Source organism: Helianthus annuus, chromosome 6 (genome assembly GCF_002127325.2).
Source record: "Helianthus annuus cultivar XRQ/B chromosome 6, HanXRQr2.0-SUNRISE, whole genome shotgun sequence".
Taxonomy (NCBI): domain Eukaryota; kingdom Viridiplantae; phylum Streptophyta; class Magnoliopsida; order Asterales; family Asteraceae; genus Helianthus; species Helianthus annuus.
Window position 1 is genome coordinate 14,112,585 of NC_035438.2, and position 24,799 is coordinate 14,137,383.

At 35.7% G+C, this 24,799-nt stretch overlaps 2 protein-coding genes across 4 annotated transcripts; both read right to left on the reverse strand.

Moving 5' to 3' along the window:
• Nucleotides 1-10,321: 10,321 nt before the first annotated feature.
• On the reverse strand, nt 10,322-16,132 carry LOC110864808. Of its 3 annotated transcripts, none has more exons than XM_022113958.2 (9): nt 15,850-16,132; nt 15,184-15,448; nt 14,979-15,080; nt 14,152-14,234; nt 13,801-13,917; nt 13,124-13,235; nt 12,703-13,048; nt 10,840-11,000; nt 10,322-10,604 (listed from the first exon to the last, which is right to left on the reverse strand). In XM_022113958.2, the coding sequence occupies exons 1-9, from the start codon at nt 15,963-15,965 to the stop codon at nt 10,485-10,487; spliced, it is 1,422 nt and encodes a 473-aa protein (XP_021969650.1). In that variant the 5' UTR covers nt 15,966-16,132; the 3' UTR covers nt 10,322-10,484. The 3 variants fall into 3 exon arrangements, with proteins under 3 accessions (XP_021969650.1, XP_021969648.1, XP_021969649.1); XM_022113956.2 differs by having other exon boundaries at nt 10,840-11,003; nt 15,850-16,131; XM_022113957.2 differs by having other exon boundaries at nt 10,383-10,601; nt 10,840-11,003; nt 15,850-16,126.
• Nucleotides 16,133-17,297: 1,165 nt separating this feature from the next.
• On the reverse strand, nt 17,298-24,220 carry LOC110864809 (methylenetetrahydrofolate reductase 1). Its single transcript, XM_022113960.2, has 11 exons — nt 23,698-24,220; nt 21,822-21,882; nt 21,611-21,693; nt 21,293-21,466; nt 21,025-21,198; nt 20,363-20,463; nt 20,137-20,248; nt 19,035-19,115; nt 18,777-18,954; nt 17,697-18,031; nt 17,298-17,617 (listed from the first exon to the last, which is right to left on the reverse strand). Exons 1-11 carry the CDS (start codon nt 24,106-24,108, stop codon nt 17,534-17,536), a joined length of 1,794 nt encoding a protein of 597 aa, XP_021969652.1. The 5' UTR covers nt 24,109-24,220; the 3' UTR covers nt 17,298-17,533.
• Between the last annotated feature and the right edge of the window lie 579 nt (nt 24,221-24,799).

The following is a 24,799-nucleotide window of genomic DNA, read 5'->3' on the forward strand; positions in this document are numbered from 1 at the left end:
AGATCGCTGGCTGGGTCACCGGTGGATGATCTCCTGCACAAGGAAACAAGCCGTGACTCGTAACAAGGAGGATGGGGTGGGGGGTGCTCCTTGTTACCACTCTCCGGCGTGAGAATCAGTAGTTTGCTTGGGAAGCAAAGCAAGATAATAGTAGTAGTTAGAGAGTTGTGAAGAGATACCTCAAACCTGGTTTGGGGTCGGTATTTATAGCCGAGGAGTGAAGGAGGAGATTGATGGATGGGCTGACGACGAGCTGCACCGCTGCAGGTGTGTCAGTCTCGCCGGCCGTGGGGGTTACGCCACGTCAGCCCATTGCTTTAATAGCTCTGACAGGGGACTGTCGTCGGCGCCACTTGCCTCGTGGTGTCAGCCACTTGCCTGGCGTGTCAGTCCACTTGTTGGATATGCAGGGTGCGGTGCGAGCCGCATCGCTGCATGCGGTAACGTCTGAAGTTACCGCGTCTCCTACTTGTGATCAAGAAATACGCGAGATGCGGTGTTGGCCGCATCATCGTATGTGGAGACTATTTGCTCGCTTCCCTTGTCGTGACGAAAATGGCCATATGATGCGGTGCCAGCCGCATCGATATGTTCATCTTCTTTCGTACTTGGGTCAAGCTATTCATCTTCGAACCGAATGGGTTCGAATGATGCGACCGCATGGGTGCGGTTTGCTTACTGGTAGGGGTTTGTTTGATGCGGGTAATGGTCGTTTTGGGACCATACCCCTTCAAGTCCCCCCAGTCTAGTGTTGCTACCTTGTGCAAGTTGCACGTGGGAGGAGTACTGGACTTATGGTGTAGGAAGGTAGTGTGGCAGTCTGGAGAAAATTCTAGGCCAGATCAAACTGGTGATCTGGTCAAAAATCCGGCTATGCCTCTTCCGTACCGGTGAAGGGGTTTCGCTTGATGCGAAATTCTCAGTCGTTGCATGTCATCAGGTGGGTTGCCACCTGATGAAACAATGGTTAACCTGGCAGGGTTAACACACTGGTCTCGTCAAGAAGGGTTAATCCCTTCCTCTCGGAGATCGCTGGCTGGGTCACCGGTGGATGATCTCCTGCACAAGGAAACAAGCCGTGACTCGTAACAAGGAGGATGGGGTGGGGGGTGCTCCTTGTTACCACTCTCCGGCGTGAGAATCAGTAGTTTGCTTGGGAAGCAAAGCAAGATAATAGTAGTAGTTAGAGAGTTGTGAAGAGATACCTCAAACCTGGTTTGGGGTCGGTATTTATAGCCGAGGAGTGAAGGAGGAGATTGATGGATGGGCTGACGACGAGCTGCACCGCTGCAGGTGTGTCAGTCTCGCCGGCCGTGGGGGTTACGCCACGTCAGCCCATTGCTTTAATAGCTCTGACAGGGGACTGTCGTCGGCGCCACTTGCCTCGTGGTGTCAGCCACTTGCCTGGCGTGTCAGTCCACTTGTTGGATATGCAGGGTGCGGTGCGAGCCGCATCGCTGCATGCGGTAACGTCTGAAGTTACCGCGTCTCCTACTTGTGATCAAGAAATACGCGAGATGCGGTGTTGGCCGCATCATCGTATGTGGAGACTATTTGCTCGCTTCCCTTGTCGTGACGAAAATGGCCATATGATGCGGTGCCAGCCGCATCGATATGTTCATCTTCTTTCGTACTTGGGTCAAGCTATTCATCTTCGAACCGAATGGGTTCGAATGATGCGACCGCATGGGTGCGGTTTGCTTACTGGTAGGGGTTTGTTTGATGCGGGTAATGGTCGTTTTGGGACCATACCCCTTCATATATTAATTTATTTCTCTCTTGTATCACACTCACATGTCCCTCCGTAGATGTTTGTTGAAACTAGTTCAATATATACATAATACATGTGAATTCAAGTCGCGTAGCACCCATTTTCTTTGTGCACCATAGGAGTCTATGCATTGTGATAGTGAAGTGGTGATCAATACCAAGATTAGTGGGTGATCATTATCTTTTTAGTAAGACGTTATAACAATGATTTCTACCGGCTAGAGAGAAATTTTTAGTGTAGGCAAACTCTCGGTTGGAGATCGAAGAGTGGACATACAATGGATTTGTTAACATTCAACGAAATCACTATATGTATCATCTCTTCCCATATCTCTTCACATAGAATGTTTTTTCATGTCACATGCTATAGCACGTGCAGGTAGCGTATCCATGCCATGATGATGAACCTAACCAATTCTGGCTGAACATTGGTACCGCGATCGGTATTATCAGAATTGTTAGCGATATATGTTTATATGGTTTTTGATTGATATAAAGCATGTTTCGATATCATTTTGGCACATCACGACTTTATTTTTTAGTTTTCTCCTTTTGTTGTTATCCCGAATGTCGGTAACGTACCGATACCGGCCAAAACCGAATTCCCACCACATCGCACGGGGGATCCGACTAGCTTTAGAACAACAGGATACAAGTATCGTTTGTTTTCATGTACTAAGTTATACCAACATGTTATATAAATACAAGTATTGTTAATATGAATTGTATATAGTTTCTTTTTTATATATTATGGTAGCGACAACACATCTATTTCACCAATCTTTTCATCTCTACTGCCGTGGCCACGAAGCTAAACTAACTTTATAATCTTATCTCCATGTTTATGTCTAATCTCAATACTTACTTTTTGCAATTTTGTTTATTTTTCTCCCTTTATGGCTAATGAAATGTGAGATTTTGGATCATTTTATAAATAAATAAAATGTTACAATAATACATATATATTAGTTTGAGTATAAAATTTTAAAGGATGTCAAATTTCATAGTAACACATGCACAATGCATCATGTTTGTTGGTATAAGAGATCGATGTCACAATGCATGTATGAAAGGCTATTTCTAAATTCTACCCCTCCATATTCACTTTTTTAATAGTTCATAGTGTTTTATTAGGTGGTATTTTTATAGGAAACATACCCCTCCATATTCACTTTTTTTTTAATAGTTAATAGTGTTTTATTAGGTGGTATTTTTATAGGAAACATATTTATGATTTAAAACATAAATAGTTGCAATCTTACAAGACATACCAAATAGTTGCAACTTAGCAAGAAACATAGACATAGTGGTGCGTCTATTCAACTTGTCTTTTGACAACTTATGATTGTGTGTGTATACACGCATCTGGTGGATATGCACAACGGGATCCTCAGAGAAATTCACATTATTTTAGAAACTTGAGAAACATTTTGAAACACACATTTCCCTAAGTTTTTCGTAATAAAGACATATGTATAGTTTAAAATTGACAATATACATATATGTATATTGTCAAATTTTGAATTATACACATATGTATATAGTCAATTTTAAACTATACATATGTCTATATTACGAAAAACTTAGAGAAAATGTGTGGTCCAGAATGCTTCTCAAGTTTCTCCATTAGTCTAGTGTTTCTCACACGATTCTAACCCTAAGCTGCGTATGTTGGGCTTAACGTACGCTTCGTACGTTGTGAATATATAACATGGGTATTTTGTTTCATAACATGCGGGTTTTTTTTTAATCAACATGCGATTTTGTTTTTTTTTTTAACCGTAGAAGTTCTAAATCGAACCAAACCAGACCGTTTGTAACAATTTGGTTTCACAGTTTGGGCTTGTTGGACTTTTATACAAGAGGTTCAAAATAAAATGTATATAAGTAAAGTTTTTATGTATTTGTAGAATTCAATAAATTATCTAAGTCGGGGAATGAGAGCAACTTAATTTTAAAACATTTTGGTTTATACAACAATCATAACTAGTAAATCCCATGTATAGACAACCTATATAAGATGTTATTAGTAATTAATTTTTTTTAAAGTTGGTACATGAATTTAAAAGAACACGGAGAAGGGGGTCGGCTTAGTTTTTTGATTGAGAATATGAAAATGGATTTTAGCCCATTCTTTGTTTACTTTAGCCCATTCTTTGTTTACTTTAATTTCAGTTGAGTTAAACAATTTTAAATTTAACTAGGTTTAAAGAAGTTCACCGCGTTACGGCGAATTTCTTTTGTTATTTAGTCTGTGTTTACATGTTTTTTGAAATCAATACGAGCGTATTGCGAATGGAACTGTTGACAAGAATAAAAAGAAAATGTAGAAAAAAAACACTAAAAGATAACCGAATGAAAATCAACAAAAAAAATTGTATGGTAACGATGTTTTTCGTATGAAACCCGTGGTTAAAGATGGGCAAATTGTTCTAGGTATCGGTACCAAATTTGCCGAACCGAAAGATCTTAAGTACCAATTCGGTACCGACTTTTGGCATTCCTGGTATTGGTTCACTACCGTTTTTTACCTTCATATACCGGTACCGTAACCGGTATTTTCGGTATCAGCACCGATTCTGTATTGGCTGGCACCAAGCTCATCCCTATCCCTGAAACTAAAAAAAGAAAAAAATTAAAAGTTGAAAATCAACAAAAAAAAGTTGTACGATACCGTTCGTACGGTAACCGTGATCAGGAATGAGCAAATGGTACCGGGTAGCAGCACTGAATTTCCCAAACCAAAAGATTTCCAATATCAATTCGGCACCAACTTTTGACGTTTTCTGTATTAGTGTCGAATTTTACCTTCATGTACTGATACCGAACAGGACCGTCCCGGTATTTTCGATACCAATACTGGTTCGATACTGGTTGACACCACGCTTATCCCAACCCCTAATATGAAAAAAAAAGATTAAAATTAAAAAGTAAAGAAAATAACTATTATTATAATATTAAAATAATAAAAATATTAAAAAAACTATATATTATTATAATATTAAAATCACTATTCATTTCATTTCCTTTAGTAACTAGTTCTATACCCGTCCGATGGACGGGCATTTTAATAGTATATTGACGCAAGTATTTTAGTATAGGTATTCCAAACAAAACATTATTTGTATAAACCCAAAAATAAAGAGTGAGATTTCTAATCAAAAGATTTATATGTAGATATATATTATGCCTAAAAACATAGCAAAGTGAGGTTGTTATCAATTCCAGTGAATCAAATTATATCAATTCTTTAAATTAGCCATTGACTACCAAAACATAAGATCGTAGATAGGTAGGTGATCGCACAATGTCAAGTAACAGTCATGTAAGCTAAATATAAGACATAATATGTTAAAGGTTCATGCAACAAACATGTTCTCTATGAAGTACCGTATTGGCTTCCGACGTGATCTCCTAGGCCTTAGTTTCTCGTAAGATTCATCTACAATAACGTGTTAAATTTCGTGCAACAAATATGTTCTCTGCGAAGTAGAGTATTGGCTTCTGACGTGATCTCCTAGGTCTTAGTCTTTCATGAGATTCATCTATAACATACACATCAACTAATGTGATGGGAATTTATCATATATTAGAGAATTAAATTGTTTACGGTAACAATGATAATATAAGAGTAATAATTTTTTTGCCCTTTTCTAATATATTAATTATTTTAGTTGCTTATATATATATATATATATATATATATATAGGTAAAGAGTAAAATACAAATGCGCTTATCGTACGATACGTACGCGATCATCCCAGCCGTTCGATCAGGTGCAGATCTGGTGCGAATTCAATACATATCGCATGTGAAAAAATGGTTAGCATGGGGAAGTGTGAAAAATGGTGTGGGATGTGTAGATGGACAAAATCGCATGTGGAAGATTTGAATATCGCATGTGAAAAAATGGCATGGGGTAATGTGAAAAATGGCATGGGTTGTGTAGAATCGCATGTGGAAGATTGAATATCGCATGTGAAAAAATGGCTAGCATGGGGTAATGTGAAAAATAGCATGGGGTGTGTAGAATCGCATGTGGAAAATTGAATATCGCATGTGAAAAAATGGCATGGGGTAATGTGAAAAAGTTGAAAAATGGCATGGAGTGTGTAGAATCGCATGTGGAAAATTGAATATCACATGTGAAAAAATGGCATGGGGTAATGTGAAAAATGGCATGGGGTGTGTAGAATCGCATGTGGAAAATTGAATATCGCATGTGAAAAAATGACTAGCATGGGGTAATGTGAAAAATGGCATGGGGTGTGTAGAATCGCATATGGAAAATTGAATATCGCATGTGAAAAATCTGTGTGTTTGTGTTACTGTTCATCTTATTCGATTGTTGGTCGATCATTGTCAGTCTTCTTTCGTTTGACCCTTACAACTCCCAAATTAGTAGTTCTTATTAACGATATCGCACTAAAAGGAACGAAGGAAGGTTGGGGAAGAATCTTACGACATTTATATGATTTTGTGTATTATATATAGTTTAATTTAATAGTTGGTATGTTTAATACTTTAATAAAATAATCTATATATATTATTGTGTTGGTTTTTCATTTTTATTAACAACATTAATATGATTTTGTGTATTATATATAGTTTAATAGTTGGTATGTTTATATATTATTTCGAGTAACCCATTTTATGACAGGGTCCACCAATGGTTATTATCTGGGTTACTTGACCCGCATAATTGGATCCTATATAAATGATATTTTAGAAACCCAAGACGAATATTTGGTCATTTTTCATTTACAGCCGACCAATTCACCATCATTTCTCTCTTACAGACTTTGATCTCACGCTATCGACGTTTTCTACTATTGATAATCACCTGGAAGCCGTATATTTGGTACACTTTGTTGTTTGCATCAGATTAGGGTTTTTTTTTCGAGATATTGGGGCTAATTAGTGTTCACTTGGTTTGATTCTTGTTCGATTAAATTATTATTGTTATGTTGTGGCTTATTTAAATATACATTCCCTATAATTTAGGGTTTCGAATTTGTACAAGTGGGTATTTTTTGGTGTATCTGCATTTTTGTAAAAGATTAGGGTTTTCGACTTATTTGAGCTCTTATTAGATGTCACCTGCTCTGATTATTGTTCTATAAATTGTCTTGTATTTGATTTAGATTTTATTTTGATTTTGAAGATTCATTAAATTTTAGGGTTTTTAAGTTTATAAATTTTAGGGCCTTTTTACATGCATATTTGTCAGATTCTTGTTGTATAACCTTATTTTTGTTATGTTTTGCGATTTGGCTTACTTCTTGTTTATAGATTAGTTTTCTTCAACTTGATAACTATTAGGTTCTGCCTGATTGGGTTTTTTTTTATGTTTTTGAAATCTGTTAGTGTTTGTGCTGGTTAGTTTTGTGTATTTATGGTTCACAAGATTCAATTGTATTGTTACGAGCTCTGTTACAATTTGTTGATGGCATGTAATATTTGTGAATTCAATCAACATTTTGCGTTGTTATGTTCAATTAATTTGATAACGATTGTTGGTTTATGCTTTATGCCATTTTTCTATACAAATAAACTTTGGTTGTAGGTCAAGCCAAGCCAGCAACTGATGACCAATCACTTCTTGAAACACTGCTATAACTATTCGTGTAAGTATTACTTAACTTTGTAGCTTGCTAGAGTACTATATAAGTATGGTTCTTTTTTCTCTTATTTATGGTTTATCAATTTATGCATTTATGTTGCTGGGTTAGGAGGGTCGTTAGGCCATGGTGTATGGTTGAATGCCCCCCCCCCCCTTCCCTCATGTCCACCTAGGCGTCACGTCACATTTTTTCCACATCATCATTTTCGCCCATGAATGGGGTGTGGTACCCTCTTCCCCCTTCCATTTTTTTTATTTTTTTAATACATAAATTCTTTATAAATCTATTGTATTTATAAATAATATTTTTTGTTAACATAAAAATAACTAAAGTATATAACTAAATTCTAAGGAGTATTATTTAAAACTAAAACGAATTTGAGAGATTTTTTTAAAATTTAAACCAAACTGTAAGGATCTTTTTAAGATGAAAACTAAAGTTGAGAGGGTCTTTTTAAAACTAAAACTAAACTTGAGAGGGACTTTTTAAAAATATCCACCTTCTTCATCTTCAACATTTTCATCTTCAACATTTTCATCTTCAACCTGCAAAAAAAATAAATAAATAAGAAACAGAGTAAACAAACAAAATACAAAAAAAAAATACAAATATCGAGAGAGAGAGAGAGAGAGAGAGAGAGAGAGATGGCTTCGGGACGATTGGGAGTAAATCACCGACGGCACCGATCCCCGATTCGTTTGCCGAGCCCACACCCCATTGTCTTTCCAAAGTCAATAATTATCATTATTTCTTATTATATTGCTGAGATTCTAAGAATGTAATAACATATTAGTAATTAGGTAGGTAGAAAAGGTAGTAACTGACTTCTTTAGATAACAAATACGAATCTGAATTAGAAAACACATGTTTAATATGGATAAATAAAAAAACTACTTCATTTCCCACTATCCTTCGTGGGTAGTTTGGACTTTGGGTTGACCAAGTTGTCAATATATATTAGTAACTATGTTAATTAATAACATTTTATTAATACATGAACAGATTCTTAGTTTTTAATTTTTTTAGTTATACTTATTAGAATGATAAATATACTTTTAGTATATATATCTATGGGTTGTGTGGAAACATATTCAGTTGTACACAAGGTTTCTATATTTTTCGTCATTAAAACATAAATTAAGAGTTTGTAAATTCATCATCGCCAAAACCATTTTGTTTTTTAACACATCATAAAGTTTGTTTTAATTAATAAGTGACTTTTTAGATGGTATATATTGCTATTGAAATTCTTAAAAACCCATAGTCACAATACGTTTAATATGTTGACAACAAAGTCTTTCATGTTTACCTTAGTATCAACTTTCGTATCCATCAGCTTCTCCATCTGAAACGGAAATCAAGTAAAGACAAATTAAACATCAACTTGATAAAATAAAACTAAAAATTAAATAAGATCTGTTTACATTGGCTGTGCACCACGTGAAAAGAGAATTTACAAAGTTAGATATAAATTTGCATTACAAATTTTAGAGTGAAATAAAAATACTTTTTTTCCGAAAACATAATGCATAAAACCATTTACCTCCTCAGGTTATCATGACACATTCATTCTGAAAACTGAACAAAACAAATTAGTGATATTTACTTAAGAAAACTAAGAAGAAATATACATTGAATTAAGATACTAAGTTTACCTTTTGTGTCGGTATTAATAAATAGATACATTTGCGTGTTCATCTTCTGCTTTGATCATGTTTACATCCATTTGAATGCCGCTTTTTGTGATGATAACTTAACAACTAAAAAATGGAGCCAGCAACATGTATAAATACTATGGAAGCCGCCCAAAGCCACCACAACTTACCTCCCCACTAACCTGACACATGTTTAGTAGACGGTTATGTAACAAGTTTTTTTTTCTTTGCTATTGTTTATCTTAGTAGACGGTTATGTAATAAGTTTTTTTTTCTTTGCTATTGTTTATCTTTGGAACCGATTGACTTTTTAGTTCTAATTTTTTTACAGGTATACAATGAGAATATAAATGTTTATTTGTTATTTATTAGCTATTAACTTTTTTTGAAAATATATTAGCTATTAACTGATATCAGTTTTTCTAATGCAGGTACAATATCGGTGCAATAACCCTTTATGCGGCTGCATTTTTTTAAATATTAATTCGGTCACCGAAATCAGTTGCTTTCCATTTTCTTTTTCATATTCTTATTATAGAAGGTTTTTTTAATCAATTGGGATTATGCTATAAATGGGATTCTTAATTTGCTGTTGGACTATTATGTTTTATAGGATAAGTATGCGTTTATTTTAAATCTATTTGGTATCGTGAGAGAAAATTCAGGAGCCTAATAACTGCTGGGAGAAGATAAAACTGCCAGTATTTGGCCTTTGGACGGGTAAAAGGAATTTTAAAAATTAACCGTCCATTTTATGCGGAGGTCAAAAGGGAATCTAGAAACCACCATGTAACCTCCCCTTCTAGAAGCTTTTCATGAATTATAAGGGTCAGGATTTAATTTCAGCTTCATCTAACGGTTAAGATTGCATATTGTTCCCATTGACTTTAATGGGAACATAAGAATATATAATATATAGTAATAATTATGATTTAATAATATATAATATGATATATTTAAAATTATTATAATAAATTCTTATGGTTCAGTTCGGTTTTATATGGTTGGTAACCAAACCGTTGGTTACGGTTTGAGAATATTGAAACCGACCAACCACAAGTTAGATAAAAAAACCGACCATGAAACCAACCCAATGACCAGTGTGAGCAGTTTCACGATTTGAAACTGAACCGTAAACACCTCTAATTAAAACATTATGTTTGTGTATTTATCAAAGATTTCTACTTAAAATTGATAAAGTACTTAACAACCCTCCCTGTATGTATATTTGTTTATAAATCAAAATGTGTGCTGACAAAAACATGATAATAAATAACAAATGAATCCATAAACCATTTCTGAAACTGTGAAGATGCATATGCAAAAAAAAAAAAAAAAAAATATTAGATTAGATACAATGACATACAGCATGTCATATTCAGTATTACATAAAATGATAAAATCTACATGACACAGCATTACACTCGCCGGTCACTATTGACTTGCTTTGCTGAAAAAATGGTCGATCTGCAAGAGCCCCCGAGACTGCAAACTACTTGCTTTGGCGCCAAGCTTGCTACTTTTCGCTGAAATTGTTGATCCCCGAGAGCTCTGCTTGTAAAAATTAAAAAAAAAATGTCAAAAAATAACCACACTTTAAACACAACTTTAATATAAGCATAAATGCATAAAGCAAATAAGTGATTTGGGTAACGAGTGAAAACTGGTCAGATTGGGTTGACCTGAAACACTTTTGGACCGAATTAACGCGAGCATTGGCACAAGATAAAAATTGAAACGTACTAAAGTGAGCCATTCGTTAGACGGTAATGTAAGTGAGAAAACTTACAAGTGAGGAATAATTTGGGGATTTCAAAACTTTGATTGTACCGCCTCTACCGTCAGCTCCAACAGCGATAAGATCACCGGATGTTTTACTCTGACCGTTTTTGCACCACTTTCCCGAGTGTCTTTTTGTTGCATCTAAAAGTCCACTAGAGAAACAAAAGTCTGCTGTTGTTTCAAATTTAAAAGAACAAATAGTTAGTTTGCAACCAATTTCTCATCAATCGACCTCCTAACAACATCTTGGTTTAAAAAAGCGTGAAACGCACAAAAGCGACAAGGTCTAAAATTAAAGCGCAAGTGCAAATCGCAAAAGCGAAGGGGTTTTTGTTACCCCAAAAGGAAAAAAAAGCGAAGGGCTTTTCATACGCGAGGCGCAAGGTACTTATATATATATATATATATATAGGGAGAAGATCATGCGAGAACCACCTCTTATTGCGAGAACCAATGTGAACACAACCAAAAATGCCTAAAAATAGCTAAAAATCACACAAAATTTTTTTTTTAATATTTTTTATATAAAAATCGCTACTTTTCGAAGCCAAAAAAAAAATTATTTTTTTTTAATTTTTTTTATTAGCCACTAAAAGTAGCGATTCGAGCATAAAAAAATTTAGATTTTTTGAGGTTTTTTGGGGGTTTAGTTTTTAGCATTTTAGCTTTGGGGGGGGGGGGGGGTTAGGTTTTTTTAGCTATTTTAGGTTGTGTTCACATTGGTTCTCGCGGTTCTCACAATAAATGGAGTTCTCGCATGAGCCCCTCCCTATATATATATATATATATATATATATATCCTATAGGCTTTTAGCATCCCTTACCCAAAATATCGTTATAAATAAAGTTTATATATGATTTAATGTATAAATCACTTAAATGTACAACCATTTTAGCAACATGTATAACACTTTAAAGCACAAAAACACCTTCTGTACAAACAGCGCGCGCCTCAGGGGATTTTTTCCAAAAAAGCTCGCTTTTTGTGCGCTTTCTGTACAAAGCTTGCCTTATGTCACACAAGGCGCAGCTCTTTGCGCCCAGGTTCGCTTTGTGCTTAAGCGCGCCTTGACGCGCTTTTTTAAACCAAGAACAACATTCAGTTGGATCATGTGAGTGGGTCAAGATGGGTTTATTTTTAGAGCTAGTCGACCCACCTACACTTTTTCTTATTTTCATTAAAAATAATCAATATACTAGATATGGTGGTATAGATATAAAAATATATTAGTAAATTAGTTATCCATATATTATATGAATAAAATAATATAGAAGGTTGTAAACACTTCAATTATGTCAAAGTCCGTATAGTATAAACAACTTTTTAACTCCCTTAACCCGTTTCCTTCTCAAAAAAAAAAAACTTTCACTAGAGATGGTAATATAGTGGGTTGGGTAATGGGTCAAAACAGGTTCATCAGGTTGAACCAGTTAACTTTTGTGCAGCTCAAAACGGGTTCAGGTCGTAAACCGCTATTGTTAACCTTACCTATTGGTCATAGTTGTTAATAGCGCTCGTTGTAGTGAATAGCGTAGCGAAGCGTGAGTTTCCCGCTAAATGATGTTTAGCCTAAATAGTGTAAAAATAGCGGTTTTAAATTTTTTATTATAAATATAGATAGAGATTGAAAAAAATAAGTGTATTTAGAGGTTTTATTTCAGGAATGAAAAAAGAAGCGTATTTCTTCCATATTTACAGAACTTTGATAAATTATACATGTAAAATATTTCTAAAATTTTCTTCTAGTGTGTCGCTACCGTCCACTATTCGCTATTGACAACTATGCTGTTGGTCATAATAACACAACCAGAGTTGACCCATCTTCACATTAATGTATCGAAACTTCACTCTAACAAACTGCATTATTACCTTCTTGAGGATTAACAACTGGCGAAGAAGCTTCTTTTGCAATGTTAAAAAGAGGCTTATCTTGTCCACTCTCACTTGTTTCATGCACATTCTTTGATATATACAAAGCACCCGTTTTTGCGCTTTTAGTACCCTGAGGTACTGAATCATTTGATGAGAATTTAAATGAAACCGAAACCTTCGGTGCATCATCATCATCGATTGAAATGTAAGAACTAACACCATCTTTTTTATTACTTTCACTAATATTCTCACACACTCTTAACCTCTTTGTTTTTCCAAGATGAATAACCGGCTCCTTTATTACTTTCATTTCCTTAGCTGTCTCCAAATTTTGGATTTTTTTCTGATAAGTAACACACGTTAAGTTATCCGTTAAGCAAACGTTAGATATAAAAAAACGTTCTTGTAACGGATTTACCTTAAGTTTTTCTAATTCTTCTATTTGCTCTTTCGCCTTTTCAAGCTGTTCATGAGAACGGGCCACGTTCCTTGCCAGATTGTTGCACTTAACCATTAGGTCCTTATACAACCTATTAGAAAAACATGCAGTATCATATTATGTCCCTGTGTAAATATGTAAAAATAGCATACATGAATGTGGCATTGAATTAACAAGCAACGTTTAGAAGAACGGAAACGAGTTTCGAGGCGTTTTCCCTTCGCCTCACGAGGTGTAAGCCTCGAGGCGAAACGAGGCGTAAGGTCGAGGCGGTATTAGTAAATAAATAATAAAATATTATATATATTATAAAAATAATAATACTAACTAATTTCATCATCAGATTCATCAAAATCATCAAAAACATGCATAAAAAGACATGAAATGCTTGAAATTGACACAAAAAGTCAAAAACAGTAAAAACATCTATGGAAATCCCATGAGGCGCACCTGAGGCGCAGCCTTTCTTAGCGCCTCAGCGCCTCTGAGGCCCATATGCAGTAAAAGTCCCATGAGGCGCGCCTCAGACTCATTTTTTGGCCGTTTCGCCTCGAGGCGCGCCTTGAAGCGCACGCCTCAAGCGTTTTTTAAAACCATAGTTATAACCTTTTATCCCCCCCCCCCCCAACCCAAAAAAAAGAAGCAATATAACTTACTCGCCACGGGCACCCAAAGACTTTTTTATAATATCTACACTTTCTTCACTGTGGGGCTTCGTACCCAAAGACGCAAGTTTGACAATTTCGTTCTCTTCCAAGTTCAAATCTGAGACCCTGCATTATAATTTCATACTTAACACATTATAAATTCTATAGAATATAGAAAACTGGACAGATAAGTGTATGTGGGTCGACCCAACGGACCCATTTCGACATGAACATGTTTTGACCCACTACCAATCACGCACGACTCACAAGATTTTTTACTTATACCCGTAATTATATAAACTGAGAACCAAGAAACTTAAGGTTTTGGTTTTTTGGTTCTTCGTCATGTACTATACTTACAATTTGAGTGCAGCGAGTTCTTTCGCTAAATCCATATTCCCGTTTTGCAAGTTAATACACTCTTTTTCTGTTTCACTAAGTTCCTGTAGCATGGTTAATGGTAAGAATAACTTTAGTCATATCTAAAATAGGATAATAAAAGTGGTTGTAGATGTAATAGACTTAAAATTAGAGAAAAATGACCTTATAAATAAATAAAAATAAAATAACAAAAAAAAAATTCACAAGAAAGAGAAATTTGGATTAGTGCCGAGTAGGGCTGCAAAGGAACCGAATGTTTGGCGAACAGTTCGGGGGGAAGTTCGTTTAGTTAAATGAACAAACACGAACAAAGGCCATGTTCGTTCATTTTTGTTCGTTAACGTTCGGTAACGTGTTTGTTTGTGTTTGATAGTTCATTAGTGTTTTTAACTTTATATTTTATTTAAATATGTCAAAATTCCGACAAATAAAATATTTAATAAGCATTAGTGTATCATATATGTTGTTCATGAACGTTTGTTTGTGTTCGTTTGTTTTCATTTGTGTCCATTAACATTAGTTTGTGTTCGTTTGTGTTCATTACCTAAAATTAACAAACAAAAACATACGAACACGAACACGTTCATTTCCTTAACAAACGAACACGAACATAAAATCTCGTTTGGTAAGTGTTCATGAACAGTTTGTAAACACATATATTTCTTAATAAACAAACACAAACAAAGTCTTGTTCATGTTCATTCGGTTAGTTTGCAGCCCTAGTACCGAGTACAACATTTTCGCATTTTTTTTAAAACACCGCTGTTGAAAAATCACATCAATAAAATTTTGTAATAACAACTTACTTGTGTTTTCAAGTTAAGTTTGCGGTGTATTGTGAGCGTTTGCTCCAAAGTTTCATTTTTTAGTGAAGCTTCTTTCTTCAACTGCTCTTTGCACACACAAAGCTACAAGAAAAAAAAAATCACAACTTAAGTCAACAAAAAATCGCCAACAAACATACAAAAGCACATTCAAAAAAGAAAAACTAGATTCCAACAGTTAAAATACCTCATTACTAACGTTAGTGATATCATCCTCTCGACTTTCTAAAGCTGAATTGAGCGCGTTGACCTTTCGCTCGAGTCTCCTGACCTCTAACTTAAGTTCTCTTGAATCTTCTTTGTGAGTTTGCGGTTTTTGAGAGGGATTAGAGTCGTTAGAGTCACCGGCTGACTGAAAATAGAGCCGACTCACGTTAGATGCTGCGCATGTTTGCTTGCAGATTGGACATTGTTTCTTCCCTTTCGAACAGTACTCAAGCCGTTGTTGTAAGCTGTCAGAAACAAACAATATATCAATATAATTGGTAAAAACTAAATAATTATAACATCTTAATACCATCTTCAACAAATATTTAATGGTTTTAAATTCAAATATATTACATAATGGGCACTAACAACTAGGGCTTTACAGTTTCAATTTCAAATAATATCACAGACTATGTAATAAAACCTTATGATAAATAACTAAAAGTAATAATTTTATTAACATATCAAGATCCTAATAATATATTCACGAAAAACAAGTTCTAGATTCAACATTCATGTGCTATTGATCATCATATCTCTAGGAATCGATATATATTTGAATAACCCAAAACTGCAAATAATATACATGACATATTATGTAGTAAGATATGGTAGAAGTGAGTAAAAGGGGAATAAGTTAGTAAACCAGAGTTCATGGAAGACATGACCGCAGATTGAAATTGCTTGAAGATCTTCGACAGTTGGGTTGAGATCTTCGTGACAGATTGAGCAAATGAGTGCTTGTGTTGTCTCATCGCTCATTGCTCTACAAAACCCTGATTGCGTTTCGCTTGATTTGGGTTTAGAAAGTTGTTTCAAGTGAAAGTGGTGAGCGGGAACCGGAAGAGAGGCGCCAGATGGTAGAGGCCGGATTTTATAAAGTGTCACGGCCCAAATATTTGAAGGGCGGAATGCTATGAGTTGTGCTTAAACGTTTGGGTTAGTGGCTAGTCTGGGACTTTATCCGGGACGGCCTCAACAGATAGGAAGGTGTACGTGCCTAGTTGTGTCTATGCGACGAACGCATCACTGGTTGAGAGCTGACACCGCTCTCCTGATGAGTCCAAGGCAGGACGAAACCAGTGACCCACAGTCACACAAAGAAGCGGGCGGGATTAGCTTGTCCCCGAGGAAATGGGGACGCCACACAGGGGTCGAAAACTAACCCCGTGACATAAGGCAGGAGATCATGGGTGGACATATTCGGCGACAAAAAGGTTGGTAATATTTATATCTATTTTTAGTAACCTTTATTTTTATTGTAATTTTATGAATCAATTACACGCCAGTACTGACTATATGTTTTTTTTGAACCGCAAAGATTAAGTACCTAACTATACGTGGTTTACCCATTTTACCATTTCCATCCCTATTTGTTGTGAATTACACTATTGGTTCATCATTTGAAAAAATATCAGTCAAAAATAAGATATTTGAATCAATCAGAATAATCTATGACTAACAAACAAACTGTCGCTAAAGAGTTCGGTTGGTACACCAACTTATATTTAGTAAAGGAACATAATTAGGCACTGAATGATAAATGATTAAATCAGAATCAACGATACTTTAGATTGGTCACTGCTTGTATCACTAGTGGTTGTAGAACATAACCAATCTAATCTTTTGGAGTATATTTGGTTGTTGCTTTCTCACGAGTAACCCATTTAGATGAAACTCTTTTTTCTAGTATACAAGATTGCTTTAGGATCCGAACACGACATGTTTAGTTACTTGAAAACTCAGTAAATTCAATTAGCTTAATGTTGATACGGTACACCACACGTTGCTTCGTCGTATCTTGGGAAGTGATTCGCCACAAACCCAAAACAATATTGTTCTATTGAACGGTGTAGGTGAAACTGCTTTTAAGTTGTTTCCATTGTCGTTTACGGTTTTTCTTAGATATTATCCGGAACAACATAAACACACTATGAAGATATTCAACTGGCATCCAACGTTTTAGGTCTTAATGTGGTAAAAAAGGGAAGGATGTGTGTGCGTCTTTAACAGATAAGTGTAAAAACTAATGTTTAGGGGTAATTAAGGTGATCTTGTAATATTTCAAATTCGACATCCAGGATTGTTCATTGATTTTTGAAGGCCAAATTATGTATCGATACTTATCGTATACTACATAAACACTACGAGCTCGTTTCGTTTGCCCATCCGCATAAATAAATCGGTTGCTTAAGCAAATGTAATTTGCTCAACGAATGTAGCACACATTACAATACAAGAAAGACGTAAAATATAGAGAATTATACGTGTAACACCATTATTCCTCTATAGAGATTCGTTACAAAGAACGCAAACCAGGACCACGCAGTTTAAAAATCCTTGAAAACGTTGAACAAGTCGCCGTTTATGTAGTCGTTATCAACCAAGCTAACCAAGTAGTAAGTGTTCTGTACCTGTTAACCATACAGAGTGATAATAAATTAATAACTATAATCAAATAAGGCTCAACAAAAAAAGAGAAAAAAAACAAACCTCTTGGAGAAGTGATCTTGATGAATCATCCTCGGGGTACAATTGCGCCCATCCTCTTGACCAGATTTCAAACGCTTCATCCTTCCATACCAAAAAGCTAGCGGGATCAACGACAGTTGGTTGAATGATCTCTTTAGCTGGGAACACTCCCCAAGTTACTGCATTCACGTCAGTTTTCCCCACATTTGACACCAAATTCCCTTCTTTGTTCACCGCTAGGTATGTAAGTGAAGGGTACGCCTTTGATTTCTCCACAAGACTGTTTAACTTTTCACCGGAGCAGAAAAATTCTACATATGCTTTCTGGTAAACGTACCCACCCGCTGGGCCCCATCCTTTAAAGCCAGAAAGATTGGTAAGAACAAATGATAGCATATCTTTATCATTAATTTATTGTTATAAACAAACAAAAAAAACTAGACTTTGCAATCGAAACTGGCTGGTTGAGGTTATGTGACATGTCATGCCACGTCATTGTCTCATAAGTATGTTTTTTTATAAACCTATTTCCACTACACATAAAGCTTTTTAGAATTTAAATCTTAAAGCAAAGCTCTCAAATCCTATAATTTTGGATTTGGTCCCTGTGGTTTACCAAAATTTTGGATTTGGTCCCTAGCTTTCCAAAAGTATACAGATGATCCTTGTACTTTGCACTTTGTAAGTCTTTTAGTCCCCAGATTTTTCCAACAGTACATGGATGGTCTCTGTGGTTTGCGCTTTGTAACGCATTTAGTCCCTAACTTGAACATGCTAAAACCTTTAGACTTGTTGGCCGGGGACTAAATGCGTTACAAAGTGCAAACCACAAGAACCATCCGTGTACGTTTGAAAAGCTAGGGACCAAATCCATAATTTTGGTAAACCACAGGGACCAACCGTGTTTTTACTCGAAATTAAAAAAAAAATCAGAAAAAGTTATGAATCTCTTCAAGATCTTAGACCACTGCATGCCACATAAGCATGAAACACGCACTCACAATAGTTGAAACTTGTGCACGCGGACGCGCGCACACACATTTACTATACTTGAAAAAATGGACCAAAATTTGAATAACTCAAGCTCACATAAAAACTTACCAACTGATGGGGAGTCGGATTTAGCTCCATTAACGGGCGGTTGGCTGTTGATGGTGAGGAAACCCTTTTGGTTAATTGAAGCTAGTTGTTCATCAATAATCTTTGTCTCTGGCTGAAGCGCGTCTAGTTCAGACCAAGGGCTGGTTTTCAGTTGCCCAAGGCAGTATTTCGTGAATTTCTGATATAAAATGTCCACATGAGCATGGAATGCTGTGATTAACCTCCATAGACTGAATAATTTAAGTAGATACACCATACCTCAGAAATATCATCAAACTTTTTCAAAGGAACCACCCATTCTTCTTGAATTTTCTTGTCACGTGAACGTGGTCGCATGAACTGATCGTACATTAGCATGGTGAGAGAAGAAATATTTATTATATTAGATTTAAGGCATTAAACAAGATTGGTAGAGGTTTCGGTGCTTGATCCACAATATCATGAATGAAAGATAAGGGTCATATATGTTGTTTATATGATGACCATGTAAAACATGACATAGTTAATTGATAGAATTCAGACGAGAACTCCTCCGAGTTGGGAGAACCGCGAGAACTCCTACTTCCCGTGTGAGTTTTTCAACCAAATTGTGCACAAAGGTTGAATAACACCTAACTAAGACATCTCCATCATCATCATACTTAGTAAAACCCATCCATAGCAAAGCTAAGGTAGGGCCTAAGGAGGGTAAGATGTAGACAGCCTTACCTCTACCCCGTAGGAATAGAGAGGCTGCTTCCAATGAGACCCCCGGCTCGATAGTAGTTTTGCATCAAGCCTTGGACACAAGGCACATAACACTCAACAATCGGGACAAAGGCCAATTAGTGCATGTACCCTTTTGTCTTTCGACTATCAACGCCACCACATGATGCATGATTAACCATCCCCCTCTTTTAACGTTATTTTCACGAAATTAGTAAAATAACGTTAAAATTAGTGAAAAAAAAAAAGAAATCTGTGAAAAAAAATAAAAAAAGAAATTGACGAGCCGGCATTTATTCGACATGTAAGTTCGTTTTACGCTGGTGTAAATGGATGCTGGCATCATCAGCCCCAGAACGTTACGGCGTTGTAAATTTGGTTTACGGGGGTGTAAGAAGTCGTATACGATATTTTTTGTTTTTTTTAAGTTTCATAAAAAAAAATTGTAAAAAACTTTTTTCCAATAAAACCTTTGAATCAAAAAGTTCTCAAGTTCTCACAACTCAAGCTAGTTCTCATTTTAACCATTCCCTATATATATATATATATAGGTGATAATGGACAAATAAGTAACTTTAACAAGAAAACTTCCTGAAAAAAGAAATGTTGCAACTTTCATGGGATTAAATGACTAAGAGTTGAAAATTATATGCACCTGATGATCGGTTAATGCACCATATGAAGCATTAGAAGCATCGCCCCAGCGCCCACGTGGATACTGCTCCCATCCAGTAGTTCTTGTTATGTAGCTCTTTGGACGATTGGCCCTATCAACATAAAAAAAAAACAAATCATGTACTTCGAAGTTACCACACATTACAATGCAGAAAATTGTTTAAGATCAACTTATACATTCAAGCGTGTGTGTTGCATTAGCATACCAGAATATTGGCCTAACATCTTCCTTTAGACGGAAAAGGTTAGTAGGCTTTTTCCATGGCAGTGGCCTTGATACCTTGGACTCTTCAATCAATCCAAGATTCTGCATAGTAAATTTAACGTATATCACCATTTAAATTATTTAATAATGCAAATGATCTTATTAGTTCGGAAGCAACTACTATTTTAAAATGAGAAAGATTAAAATGGCATTTTCGTCCTTGAGGTTTGGCCAATTTTGCGATTTTCGTCCAGAGGTTTGTTTTTCGCATTTGGATCCAAAAGGTTTGAAATCTTGCCATTTTCATCTGGCTCATTAACTCCATCCATTTTTCTCCGTTAAGTCAAGGGTATTTTTGTACATATATGAAAAAGACCGAATTTCCCTAAAAGTGAATACTTGTACATTATGCTAATTGCTTGTACATAAAGTGAAAAAGACTGAATTGCCCTTTAAGTTAACAAAAAAGACGGAAATACCCCTAACTTAACGGAGTAAAATGGATGGAGTTAACGAGCCGAGTGAAAATGGAAAGATTTCAAACCTTTTGGATCCAGATACGAAAAAACAAAGCTTTGGATGAAAGTCGCAAAACTGACCAAACTTCAGGGACGGGGCGAAAATGACATTTACTCAATAAAAAGTTATTTGAGGACTCCTTACGGTCAAAATTGCCAATGCAGACTTCTCCATGTTGAGTGTATAAAGATGCAATGTCTTGATTCCACTAGCCATAATTTTCTTGCACATTTCGGTTCCGAGGTGAACTCCATAAGCTCTAACGGCTTCCTCGTTGTCCTTAATGGGCTCCAAAGCAGCAGTGATTTCGGACGGGATCTGCAGTTTACAGTTGTTAGTTACACAGAATAGCAATGATTTCAGAAGTTTCAAATAGTAAAGCAAAATATATAAAAACATTAAACAAGAATACCTTAGTTTTGCAGAAACCAGTCATGCGAATGAAGCCGTTATAGTTGTTAATGGGCATGATGCCGGGAACAATGGGACAAGTAATTCCAATTTGCCGACAATCATTCACAAATTTGAGAAAATTGTCAACGTCGTAGAAAAGTTGAGTGACAATCACATCAGCTCCTGCATCAACCTGCAATATGAAATCCAATTTATAAGTTCCAAATGGCAGTTATCTACAAAAGCAGTTAACCGTTGAACTAATGTTTAATTCGTTAAGTATGGATTTTAAGACACTTGACTGATCAAATACCTATTATTATAAAACATAATGTACCTTTCTCTTGAGGTAAGCAAGATCCTTTGCATATGCTTCAGGTGTAGCCAAGCCATTGCTTTCAATGACCTCAGGATGTGCCTCTGGAAATAAATTTTTTAAAGAAATTAAACAGATAAGATAATATATTTAAATAAGACTATTGTCATGCATAGGAATTTCGGTTGTCTGGAAATAAACTAATAAAGACAGAAGGAAGTGACATGCAAACCTGGATAACCAGCAACGGCTATGCCAAAATAGTCACCATATGACCTGCGGATATGCTCCACCTGCAAAGCAAAAGGCAAACATATTATGGCATTATATGTTAAACCTTTAGGGTAGAAAGGTTACTTTCTCATCAACTTTTTGCTATCAACAAATGCTGTTTAAATCCAGCTGAGACACAAATAAACTAGCAATAAATTTTTAACTTCAGTTTAGAAAAGAATTCAACAAAGATTCAAAATTATTAATTATAAACAGTTACTACAATCATCTCTGCAGCTTAATCAGGTCAACTGCATTTTTTATACATTCTTGATGCACCATGCTGTAAAGTTCTTTATAGTCAAAATCAGATTAATGAAGTTATTATGGACTTGACAGATCTCAAAAGCTAAATTCACCCATCTAACATTGCTCAAGAGAAGCTAATGTATGAGACCAATTACCATAATATGAGCTAAAATGGGCACAACCATCATATAACAAATCAACAATGCTTCACGTGGAGATTACATTTCAAAATTGGTCCATTCAATAAGTAGTAATCCCCAAATAAGTTATTCATAATCTTGATAAAATAACATGTTACCAGTTCAAAATGTAATGCTGCATACACAAATATAACATGGTCAAATTCACAAATTTAAATCTAACTAATTAATCAAAACACTGTGAAAAGCAAGATATTGATGCACTAGCTTTTATTATTTTAAAGCTCTTCATTAGCTACATCATCTTAAAGAAACTGTTATAAAATTTCACATATCTCAAAAGCTAAAAATTCACCGACGCATCAAGTCAAAAGAGTTACTAATTGAACCCAATCACTATAAAATGAACTAAAATAGGCCAAAGTACTCTACATTAATACTATGCCCTGGAATCAGACTTCACAATGTCTTAATTCAATGAGTAAACATGCCGGCATTCTAAAATAGATACCGAACACAAAAATGCAATACACTCGGGTCTACAGATCATCTAACCTTCATGATACAGAAACGCGGTAACTCGACGATCAATTATACTTTAAAATCACACACTCAAGTCTAATCAACTAATTCCAGTAGCTTCAACAATCAATCACAACAAAGAAAAATCACAAATCTAAACCTAATTAACCAATCAAAACAGTAAAACACAACGAAACAACAAGATCATGGTACATTGATACCTACCAGATCAATACTACACCCTAGAATCAGATTTACAATCTCTCAATTCACAAATGCAATACATTCAGGCCATTAGATCATCCAACTTCTAAGTATCTAACCTTCAGTAATACATATACACGGTAACTCAACGATCAATTAGACTTCAAATTTCAAAATCACACACTCAAGTCTATACCTAATTAACCAATGCCAGTAGCTCAACAATCAATCATAACAAAAAAAAAACCACAACACTAAACCTGATTAACTAATGCCAGTAGCTCAATAATCAATCAGATTAAAAATTCACAAATCTAAACCTAATCAACTAATGCCAGTAGCTCAACAATCAATCAGAACAAAAAAAAAACACAAATCTAAACCTGATTAACTAATGCCAGTAGCTCAATGATCAATGAGAATCAAAAATCACAGATCTAAACCTAATCAACTAATGCCAGTAGCTCAACAATAAAAAAAACACAAATCTAAACCTGATTAACTAATGCCAGTAGCTCAATATCAATCAGAATCAAAAATCACAAATCTAAACCTAATCAACTAACGCCAGTAGCTCAACAATCAATTAGACTTCAAAATCACACACTCAACTCTAATTAACTAATGCCAGTAGCTCAACAATCAATCAGAACAAGAAAAGCACAACCTAACCCTAATAAACCACAACAAAACAACAATATCATGATAATCGATACATACCAGATCAAGAGCACACGCAAAACCTCCCTGGATCTGAACAAACTTATCCTGTCCACGTGGCGGATCACCTCTCAGAGCCAAAACATTCTGTATCCCATCCTTCTTAATACTCTCCAACGCGTGATCTATCTTCTCCACCGGCATATTCGTACACGTCAAATGCATCATCGTCTCCACACACACCAAATTCTGCATCCTCCTCGCTATCTCCAGCGTCAGCTCCGCCGTAGAGCCACCGGCTCCCCAAGTGATGTCGCAGAATGTAGGATTGTGCGCCACCATTCGCTCCATCCGCTCGAACAGGTTTTCCACGCCTTCTTCGGTTTTCGGAGGAAAGAATTCGAACGAGAAGACTACTTTTCCGGCGTCTCCGGCAGTAGTGGACTCCAGAATCTTGTCGATCACCTTCATAGTTGCAGAGATATCGGAAGATTTAGAGGTTTCAGATCTTGTGGTGGTGTTGTTGATCCACAACTGACACTAGAGAGAGAGTATAGGGTACAACGGATTTGGTAGATCTGTTAGCTTGTTTTTATAACGAGGGATGATACGTTTACCACCCTTTTTGTTTTGAGAATATGGTAATTATGGTCCCTTTACTTTGATAGAAAGTTTTTTTTTTCATTTTTAAATGCTAAGATGTAGTATATAGGGCTAGAGTTGTAAATGAACCGAACGTTCAGCGAATGGTTCGTAAACCGTTCGACGGAAAGTTCGTTGATGTTCGTTCGTTTAGCTTAACGAACGAACATGAACAAAAAATTTTGTTCGGTTAGCTTAGCGAACCAACACAAACAAAGGTCTCGCTCGTTCGATTGCGTTCGTGAACGTTCAGTAATATGTTCGGTTACGTTCGTTCATGTTCATTCGGTTATATTAAAAAACTAATAAATAATAAACCTTCTATCTAAACATATTGAAAACTTGAATCTCTGTTTTTTTCTAAGTTAGCTAAAATTTGGACACTCAAGACAGTTTTGGGATAATTACAGTGGCGGATCCAGGAATTTTTTCCTGGGGGTGCGGAATATTTTCAAATATTTTAGGCCCCTAGCTGTATAAAAATATCGGTTCATAGCGGGTCGGGTCGAATCATGTAAGA